The sequence below is a fragment of the Amphiura filiformis genome, chromosome 17, assembly GCF_039555335.1.
Source record: "Amphiura filiformis chromosome 17, Afil_fr2py, whole genome shotgun sequence".
In the NCBI taxonomy this organism is placed as follows: domain Eukaryota; kingdom Metazoa; phylum Echinodermata; class Ophiuroidea; order Amphilepidida; family Amphiuridae; genus Amphiura; species Amphiura filiformis.
The window spans coordinates 19,934,842-19,946,271 of record NC_092644.1 but is presented as its reverse complement, the minus strand read 5'-3'; the positions used below and the strand labels follow the sequence as shown (position 1 = coordinate 19,946,271).

The following is an 11,430-nucleotide window of genomic DNA, read 5'->3' as shown; positions in this document are numbered from 1 at the left end:
GACATTTAAATGTTATTAAAACGTTTTGAAAAAAACATTTTAAGAACATTTCAGTGTTTGCTGGGTTCAAATATTTCAACATAATGTTATTTAAGTATTGACACAATATTTGGCAAAAATGTTTGCAAAAATAGTTTACAATAACATTTTTGAAAACATTTCAAAATATTGTTGTAGTGTGTTATCATACAAAACGTTTTAAAACGTTATCATGACCTTTATATAACCCGACATTTGAATGTTTATAAAACGTTTTTACCTAAACCAAACGCCAAAATATAACTTATTTAAAACGTTTTTGTGTTTGCTGGGAAGCTGCTAAGCTCCCAAATTTGGTGCAATTGTGCACTTTGTGATAAAATGTCCACACATAAAGTACATGGTCCAAATAGTTTATTTTAAGATGTAGAGCCATTTCAGATTTGGCCCCTGGTGACCTCTAGACGTCACGAAAGCTCACACGGGGGTAAACATTTGAAAATGCTCCAATCTTGTCGACAGATACACCAAATTATTTTTCTGATCACAAGGTTTTTAAAAAGGTATAGTTTGTGCTATCTACGACCTATCATTACAGAGTTATTCTACAAAAACCTCATTTTCGGGTAAAAAGAGCACATTTATGACCAGCTCCAACAAAACTCGGAACAAATCGCCAAACATGTTTTTGAGTTAGGGGTACCGGGTGGTGCAATAATTATGTGGTACCCCCGGTTTGATGAATTATAGGGGAACAAAAGATTTTTGGCAGGCCAAAAGGGGGGGCAAACATTTTTGGCAGGTCGAAAGGGGGGTCAAGCGATTTTTGGCAGGTCGAAAGGGGGGGCAAGCGATTTTTGGCACAGATATTTTGGGCACCATTTCTATATTACGCCCTAAAAAGGTGTAGGAAAACGTTAGAACCCATTCAAATATGCAAAATTTCCTGCTCGCTGCGCTCGCACATTATATGATAAGATGATTTAAGGTTTTAAATTTGGGTTCCCCAAAATCTTGCATGTGTAAGGAGGACGGGCAAAGAATTTTTGGCATGTCGAAAGGAGGGGGCAAATATTTTTGGCACGGCCAAGGGGGGGGGGGGGGCAAGCGATTTTGGCAGACCATTTTGAAAATTCACCACCCAGGGGTACATATAATTATTGCACAGCCCTTTAAAGATGACAAAATGAAATTTTAGAATTCTTAATTTTATGGTACTAGTTTTTGACTGTAGAGCTAAATGGACTTTCAAATCCTTGAAAGTACTTATTAAAAAGAGATTTGTTTGATCAATAAATAACAGTTAAACTATGATAATCCCTATTCAATCCTGTGTAAGGCAGGAAACTAATTCGCCCATTACTCAGAATAGTAATTTCGGAAATATATCAAGGTATAATTTACCAAATTATCCATATCTTGAAAAGTATTGATGCTATTTACATAATTTTGGTATCATTTTAAAACCTTATTGTCTAGTGCTTACATTTTATTCAAATCATGAAATGTCAAAAATGCGACTTGTTTCTGGATGTCTCAGAGCGGGTTACAATTTTGGTTATACAGGGTGAAAATTTCAACTTGCTCCGATTTTGCCAAAATTTGCGTCATTTTCTGTGCACAATGTTCAGCTTAGCAGCTGTACTATATAGGTTTGTTTGTTTGTTTAGTACGGTTGTCCATAAGGACATAATTATACTAAAAGTAGTAAGAGCTTGTAATCTTATCTATGTAAAAACACTGAGACTATATTAGATACCCAAGCCAGGCCAATATACCGAGATCAATATACAGGGTGTCCCAAAAATAACAGAGTCCTCATTGCGCCCTCATGTTTTGATAGCTTTTGATATCAGGGATGATTGTTACACTTGTTTTATGTGTCCAATACTTTGATGATTAGTGTATGTGAACTGACTTACTTTAGGAAGTGGTTTTGATCTAGTCGCTGATAGTCCACCGACCGATACAACATTAGGTTGGTAAGCTCGAGGAAAATCTAACGCAAAATGGCTCAAGACAAATACAATCTCAGCATGGGTTAAACTTTCCAACATAGACATCTCTGGTTTGATGTTATATTTTTGTTTCAATTGATCAAAACCGTTGAAAGGTGTATCTACCATCATCCATTGCTTGCCTGAAACAATCGTGTTTTTGACTCGCTGCAGAAATGTCATCCTGTCTGAAAATCCCGTAGGCATCTCAGGATTAACGGCTGTGTTAACAGGGTTGGCGTTCAATCGAAGGAAGAGAGAAGGGGGTATGACAGGAATAAAAGAAACAAACGGTACATCAAGGTGCTGTGCTAAAAGCACAGGACAAGCCATCACAGCGTGTGCAAACACCAAATCAAACTTTTCTTGTTCAAGTTTTTTAACAAGATGTTGGTCGGCAAATAAATCATCACATACTTGATGGAATATCTCTTTAATTGCTCTTCGAGTCAAAATTTTTATCATCTCATTGTAGTCTCCTTTCAACGCATTCCCTGTCATACCCGTCTGAATATCACGAAAAACTGGTAGTGTTACTGACGACTTGAAGCTTTCTAATGTGTACTTGTCATTCTGCATACGTTTTATCACGTTGTCTTTAAAATCATTGGCTACAATAAGAGTTACTGTGTGGTTACGGTCAAGCATTGCCGTAGCTGCTGCTGCCAGGGCTACGGTTTGGCTTCCTGTTTCTGGCGGGAAAACTATCAAATAGTTATCTGCAACTACCAAAACTAGTACGTTCAGAAAGGCAAAGATTGCAGAGGTCAATCCCATGATGATTGCCACTTTTATTTCAATTGAAGAAATAAAACTATTTGGAACTTTCAACGACGCCTTTAAGGTTGTGCACGAATACTGGTGTTATACATGTACATGTACTCTGGTACAGTGGGGCCGCCGTGCCCACAACACCTTCAACCTTGTGCAAGAATACTGGCGTTATATATTTACATGTAGGTACTCTGAGTCTGAACTCTGGAGTGACCGCATGAGGAAACACGAACAATACTATATAGTTAAGTTGCTAAGCTCCCAAATTTGGTACAATTGTGCACTTTGTGATAAAATCATGAGAATGTCCACACATGAAGTACGTGGTCCAAAGTTTATTTTAAGATGTAGGGCCATTTTAGATTTGGCCCCTAGTGACCTCTAAAGGTCACGAAAGCTCACACAGGGGTAACAATTTGAAAATGCTCAATCTTGTCGACAGATACACCAAATTATTTGTCTGATCACAAGGATCTCAAAAATGTATAGTTTGTGCTATCTACGACCTATCGTTACAGGGTTATTCTACAAAAACCTCATTTTTGGGGTAAAAAGAGCACATTTATGACCAGCTCCAACAAAACCCGGAACAAATCGCCAAACATGTTTTTGAGTTATAAGCCTTTAAAGATGACATTCACATAAAAAATGTAATTTTGGAATTCTTCATTTCATGGTACTAGTTTTTGACTGTGGGGCTAAATGGACTTTTAAATCCTTGAAAGTACTTATTAAAAAGAGATTTGTTTAATCAATAAATTACAGTTGAACTACTATGATAATCCCTATTCAATCCCGTATAAGGCAGAAAACTAATTCGTCCATTACTCAGAATAGCAATTTGGAAAATATATCAAGGTATCATTTACAAAATTATCTGTATTTTGAAAAGTATTGATGCTACTACGATATAATTTTGATATCATTTTAAAGCTTATTGTCTGGTGCTTACATTTTTATTCAAATCATGAAATGTCAAATTTCAACTTACTCCGATTTTGCCAAAATTTGCGTCATTTTCTGTGCACAATGTTCAGCTTAGCATCTGTACTATGTTTGTTTGTTTAGTACGGTTGTCCATAAGGACATATACTAAAAGTAGTAAGAGCTTGTAATCTTATCTGTGTAAAAACACTGAGACTATATTAGATACCCAGGCCAGGCCAATAAACTGAGATCAATATACAGGGTGTCCCAAAAACAACAGAGTCCTCATTGCGCCCTCATGTTTTGATATCAGGGATGATTGTTACACTTGTTTTATGTGTCCAATACTTTGGTGATTATTGTATGTGAACTGACTTACTTTAGGAAGTGGTTTTGGTCTACTCGCTGATAGTCCACCGACCGGTACAACATTAGGTTGGTAAGCTCGAGGAAAATCTAACGCAAAATGACTGAAGACAAACACAATCTCAGCATGGGTTAAACTTTCCAACATAGACATCTCCGGTTTGATGTTATATTTTTGTTTCAAGTTATCAAAACCGTTGAAAGGTGTATCTACCATCATCCATTGCTTGCCTGAAACAATTGTGTTTTTGACTCGCTGGAGAAATGTCATTTTGTCTGAAAATCCCGTAGGCATCTCAGGATTAACGGCTGTGTTAACAGGGTTAGCGTTCAGTCGAAGTAGCATAGAAGGGGGTATGAGAGGAATAACAGAAACAAACGGTACATCAAGGTGCTGTGCTAAAAAGCACAGGACAGGCCATCACAGCGTGTGCAAACACCAAATCAAACTTTTCCTGTTCAAGTTTTTTAACAAGATGTTGGTCGGCAAATAAATCATCGCATACTTGATGGAATATCTCCTTAATTGCACTTCGAGTCAAAATTTTTATCATCTCATTGTAGTCTCCTTTCAAAGCATTCCCTGTCATACCCGTCTGAATATCACGAAAAACTGGTAGTGTTACTGATGACTTGAAACTTTCTAATCTGTACTTGTCATTCTGCATACGTTTTCTCACGTTGTCTTTAAAATCCTCGGCTACAATAAGAGTTACTGTGTGGTTACGGTCAAGCATTGCTGTGGCTGCTGCTGCCAGGGCTACGGTTTGGCTTCCTGTTTCTGGTGGGAAAACTATCAAATAGTTATCTGCAACTACCAAAACTAGTACGTTTAAAAAGACAAAGATTGCAGATACCAACCCCATGATTGCCACTTTTATAATATTTATAATAATTAAAGAAATAAAAGGGTACACATCCAATCTACCTGCTACTTTCCACGACACCATTAACGTTGTGCAAGAATTATGTGTTTTGAACAGGGAATGAATTCAATGACCCGTTTTATGAATTAGGCTATGTTCATTACAGGTAACGTTGTGCAAGAATTATGTGTTTTCAGATACTGTTGACATGCGTGACGAATTCTGCGTGATACATTATGATGACAGGAGGGTATGCATTCAATGACCCGTGTTATGAATTAGGGTATGTTGTAAAGAATTACTTAAAGGAGTATTTCGTGATCCTAGCATCCTCTATTTATGTCATTTTTCATTAGATATCCACGAAAAAACCTATTCCCAAAATTTCAGTTGATTCCGATTTTGCGTTCGCGAGTTATGCATGATTATGTGTATACACTGCTCCATAGACAATGCGTTGTAATTTCGTTCTGGTGCACCAGAACGAAATTAAAATTCACGATATCTTTGCTAAACGAATTAATCTGCAAGAAATATTTTGTACATAAACATTATGTAGCCAGAGGTTTCCAGTGATATAAAAATCTCAACTTTTTTTGAGAAAAGTGGGGGACGAGGCTGTGGATCACGAAATGCCCCTTTAAAAGTTCATTACAGGTAGACATACTCTTCTAATTTATGCAGACGGTCATCAAAGGTTTAAAATTTATAACTATAGATTTTAGGTCAGGGATATAATATACCTAAGTAATAATGCATGCATAACAATCATGTTGCAAACATTACAAATTGACTGATGCAGACAAATGGTAGAATATACAATCAATTTTGGCACTATATCTTCATGGCAGAAATCCCCATGATGGTAGGTCGAATCCACTTGTTCTTCAACAGCCACGCATGGCGCTGTTGGTCCGACCTGTTTCATACTTTTGAAACTATGAGCCGAGACTAAGGCTAGTCTGGGGTAATTGCCACTTTTATGTTAATTGAAGAAATAAAAGGGTACACCATCAAACTACTTAGAACTTTCCACGACACATTTAAAGTTGTGCAAGAATACTTAGTGTATACGGGTTGTAACAAAAAATATATATATAATTTAGAAAATAGTATTAGGCAAACATGTCACATAACTATTGATTGCATTGTATTTTACTTGGTCGTCAAGGTAATTTCTTAAGCTACTACGTCACTAGGCTATGTTTCAATAAAATCGGTGGTCGAAAAGCGAAGATATGGTCAATAGTGTAAAGTAGTCCTGAAACAGCTTTGCCACTTTCGTGTCTTTGTGTAGCAAACTTGACTGAATTGAGTTGAATCATGAACTATCTGATCGGTGTTTTAATATGGGTAATTTTAAACAATGGGGCATTTTAAGTGGTATTTTAATTTTGAAACAAATATCATATTATATCAATTAAGTGAAAGAAAACCTTTGCCTTTGTTCTGTAATCTTTGACGATAAGCATGAGAGTTCATGTTACCAGGTACATACAAACGTGATGTGCGAAATTCACAAAAAGTGGCCAACTCGAGCGATTAAGTAAAATCGGGCATAACGTTTGAACCTGAACTAGGAAAGACACCAGGTAAAGATTTTCTGTTACCAAGATATTACTGATTCAACTGCAGTTATGATATTGTTGTCATGTTCTCTTTTAATCTATTCTTAGAAACGAAATTGCAAATGTATAATCTTTATTGTTACAGTTTGTACATGTACACATACTCTGGACCGCATGACATGATGAGGAATAACATTAGTAGCTACTAGTAATTTCTATTGTAGATATTCATCGTAATAATTCATGACTCGTGTATGAATTATGTAGTTAAGAATTACTTGAAAGTTTTTTACAGGTAGACATATGGGGCTACGGTAGTAAAATGTATCGAATTTCGTACGCTGCGGGTATGCATTCATCAAACGTTTCGAAATTTATAACTATAGATTTTAGGCCAGGGATGTAATATACAAGTAATAATGCAATATCGCAATCACGTTACAAATGACTGATGCAAACAAATGGGCAGAAAATTCAAACATGTTTCGCTTCAAAATCGCCTGGAAATAGTTTAGTCATGTTAGTGCATTTTGAAAATAACTAAAGATGTGTGGCCCGCGTAGTATTTTATTTGTTATTTCTTGCCCGTTGAGTTAAAAAGATTGACAACCACTGGTTTAAGTGATTTATCACTGAAATATTTCTATGTGAAACAATTGCATTCAACAATAAAATATTGTAAAATGTAAGTCATGTCTATTGCCTCAGAACTGAAAAGGTGTAGACTCTTTATGTTGACTTTAGACGAGGCAACTTGAGTCGCTCGCCGTGCCCATTCTTTCGTAGGAGAGACAAAACAGTCTATTAAAGCTCGCTTTAACCCATGATGCAGTCATGTCTACAGTAGAATTCACCACGACCTTTGCAGGACTTAAACCCCATTAAAAGCTATTAAACCAAGATAACACTCATTGAAAACAGCTCAACTGATTAAATCAGATCTTCTCTGGTTAAATCCACACTACACATGTTTCTGTTTTACCTGTGTGCAATGACCAATGAGCTGGTATTACTGTTTCAGTTGGGTGAACGATTATAAAGCGAACGCAAGGTAACAATACTGGTGGGCTTTTGTTTACGAAATGAGACAATAGTGTGCTTATTGTTAACCAGCGTTCTTGAAAATGAGAAGCATAATGGTTTCCAGACTTAACACGATTTGGAAATAATTTCTTCATATTTTTTGGTGTTATCTGTCGTTTACATATCCTTCCTAAAACACAAAAGTGCGAATACTTCCAAACACCTAAATTAGTTAAAAATTTAGGACATGTTACAAAACTATATTTTCTAGAATTTCAGAGAATACTTTAAATATTGGCCGGTTATTTTTCACACAGTGACGTTAACTAGGCAATGTCCTATTACCTATAACATACACTAAAACACCAAAGTGCGAATATTTCCAAACACCTAAATTAGCTAAAAATTTAGGACATGTTACAAAACTATATTTTCTAGAATTTCAGAGAATACTTTAAATATTGGCCGGTTATTTTTCACACAGTGACGTTAACTAGGCAATTGCCTATACTTCTAACATACACTACTTTAGAGGTCACGCGTCAATTGTGAGAGCTCTGTGTATTGTGTATAGGAAAACGGACAGTAATTGCAGTATGCATTACCGGAAAGCTCCAACGAAACCCAGGACTCTGCAGTTGTAACCAGGCCCGTACGCAGGATCCCATACTTTAACAATGTAAAGTCGGAAAGGAAATAGTGCTGGAAATATGAATTTACTTATGAGAATGGAGTTATTCAGTACAAATATATCACACAGTGAAACATTGTGGTAATGTTTCGATGTCAGGGATGATTGCTACACTTGTTTTATGTGTCCAATACTTTGGTGATTAGTGTATGACTGTGAACTGACTTACTTTAGGAAGTGGTTTTGGTCTAGTCGCTGATAGTCCACCGACCGATACAACATTAGGTTGGTAAGCTCGAGGAAAATCTAACGCAAAATGGCTCAAGACAAACACAATCTCAGCATGGGTTAAACTTTCCAACATAGACATCTCAGGTTTGATGTTATATTATTTTTTGTTTCAATTCATCAAAACCGTTGAAAGGTGTATCTACCATCATCCATTGCTTGCCTGAAACAATCGTGTTTTTGACTCGCTGCAGAAATGTCATTCTGTCTGAAAATCCCATGGGCATCTCAGGATTAACGGCTGTGTTAACAGGGTTGGCGTTCAGTCGAAGTAGCATAGAAGGAGGTATGAGAGGAATAACAGAAACAAACGGTACATCAAGGTACTGTGCTAAAAGCACGGGACAAGCCATCACAGCGTGTGCAAACACCAAATCAAACTTTTCCTGTTCAAGTTTTTTAACAAGATGTAGGTCGGCAAATAAATCGTCGCATACTTGATGGTATAACTCCTTAATTGCACTTCGAGTCAAAATTGTTATCATCTCATTGTAGTCTCCTTTCAAAGCATTCCCTGTCAAACCTGTCTGAATCTCACGAAAAACTGGTAGTGTTACCGACGACTTGAAGCTTTCTAATGTGTACTTGTCATTCTTCATATGTTGTCTCACGTTGTCTTTAAAATCCTCGGCTACAATAAGAGTTACTGTGTGGTTACGGTCAAGCATTGCTGTGGCTGCTGCTGCCAGGGCTACAGTTTGGCTTCCTGTTACTGGCGGGAAAACTATCAAATAGTTATCTGCAACTACCAAAACTAGTACGTTTAGAAAAACAAAAATTCCAGAGATCAACCCCATGATTGTCACTTTTATGTTAATTGAAGAAATAAAAGGGTACACATGCAAACTACTTGGAACTTTCCACGACACCTGTAACGTTATGCAAAAATACTAGTAGTATACATGTACTCTGGACTCTAGAGTGACCGCATGGAGAACAACCCTGATGATATTTATTGTAGATTTTTATTGTATAAATAAACAAATGACCCGTGTATGAATTATTGAGCTAAGAATTACTTAAAAGTTCATTACAGTAGAAATATAGGACTATTAAATTTGGTTACAATGGTAAAATGTATGGAATATCTTACTCTAGATTTTGGGCCAGGAATTACAAATTATCTGATGCAGAAAAATGGGTAGAAAATTCAATACATTTGCTTCAAAGTCGTTGGTTATTTCTTGCCCGGTGATAACCCCTATTTATATATTTCCATGAACTGCGTTTTTGTTTATATACGGAGCACTCAACTTTAGAAGTGACGGTATGTGCCTATCAATAGGCCCCTTTCCTGTGGGATGTTCTTCCAGAAAATCTTTCATCCACAAGTCTTTTCCATACACTAATTATAATTTATGATGGTAACATCATAATATACATTTTTGCACTTATATGCAAGTGGACCTCATTGGCAGAAATGTGGCTATCTATTAGGCACTCGGCGCTGATTCTGACTGGTTTTCAAATGAGTTATGTTTTTAAGGATTATTTCAGTACAAATATGCAAAACACAGTCAAATATTATGTTACTATTTTGATATCAGGGATGATTTTGCACCCCTTCTATGTGTCCAAATACTGGCGATTAGCGTATGTTAGATGACTTACTTTAGGAAGTGGTTTACCGTTTTGGAATAGTCGATGATAGTCCACTGACGGATATAACATTAGGTTGGTAAGCTCGAGCCTGAGGAAAATGGAAAATGGATAAAGACAAACACAATCTCAGCATGTCCTGAATCTTCATCCTGGCTACTTGAATTCCTCTCTAGCTCCCCACCTGCATCAATCAACTACACATCTAGGTGGAAGGCTGCCAAAGTAATTGCTATCTTGAAGCCTAAAACCTACAGATGATCCCAAGAGCTACCGATCGATATCTTTGCTTTCACACATCTACAAGCTCTTAGAAATGTGATTCTTGGTAGAAGCATCGATACAGTTGATGAACATCTCCCTCCTATTCAGGCTGGTATCCGGTAGGGCAAATCAACTACTGACCAAGTCGCTAGACAAGTCAATGACACCGAGCATGCCTTGCAATACAAGCAGAAGCTTGAAGCAGTGTTTGGGACCGTAACAGCTCCTAACGGCTGTGTACGGCACCGTCTTGCATCGTGGCTTGTACCTCAAGACCATCCCAGATGTCAATACTGTCACGTAAATCATGTCGCTGGTGTAAGATCGTTCATTACTTGAAACATCCAACTGTGAACGCAGCAGAAAGAGGAGGCTCCAAAATTGCGTGCCACAAGGCTCCGCACTCATGGTATTTTTCAACCGACATGCCTAAAGGCATGGAAGGAGAAATTTACGCCGACGATTCAGCACTTGGAGTAGCCCATCACTCTTTTGACGTTATTGAGCCATTCCTTGAGAAGGATCTCAGCATGCTACATCCACCAATGGCATCTCAAGCTGAGCATGCCAAAGTCTGTCTGCTCACGTTTCCATCTTGGGATAGATATGGTTTCGGTTTTATTAAACAAATACATGGCAGCCAAAGGCTGAATTGTGTACCGTAATACAAAAATACATAAATAAATATAAATATACATAAATACAATATTATTCAAAAACAGACCAAGATGAGAGATATCAAAATGTGAGCAACCAAAAAAACACCAAACAACAACTTTGGTAGGAGTCTGAGGAGAAAGAGGACTAAACCAGAGGCGAGATAACCTACTTACTGAGAAGCTGGATATAGTAGGGCACCGGGCTGTTGGCGAATCTTTCTGTGCGCATTGTCAGCCTGGTAAATTCATCATCATTTCTAAGACTCCTACCATGGACCTCCTTCCTTCTACGAGGGAAAAGCCTGCTAGTGCGTTCACAAGAAGGAAGCGACTGAGCAAATGTAAGGCAATGGCTTTCCCTCCTAGTGGAAAGGGGTTCCAAGTTGCAAGTACCGAGAGCATGTTTGTAAGAAATGTACTTAATATAATCTTGCAGGCCCTCTTCTGGATACGTTCAATCATCAAGGATTGCTTGACAGTAAGAGAAGA

General features: G+C 37.4%; 2 protein-coding genes across 2 annotated transcripts; both read right to left on the bottom strand.

The window, feature by feature from the left end:
• Nucleotides 1–1,844: 1,844 nt before the first annotated feature.
• Nucleotides 1,845–2,753, bottom strand: LOC140137048 (UDP-glucuronosyltransferase 1-2-like). Its single transcript, XM_072158706.1, has one exon. It carries the CDS (start codon nt 2,751–2,753, stop codon nt 1,845–1,847), a length of 909 nt encoding a protein of 302 aa, XP_072014807.1.
• Nucleotides 2,754–8,514: 5,761 nt separating this feature from the next.
• On the bottom strand, nt 8,515–9,216 carry LOC140137047 (UDP-glucuronosyltransferase 1A6-like). The gene has a single exon (XM_072158705.1). The coding sequence runs from the start codon at nt 9,214–9,216 to the stop codon at nt 8,515–8,517; it is 702 nt and encodes a 233-aa protein (XP_072014806.1).
• Nucleotides 9,217–11,430: the final 2,214 nt, after the last annotated feature.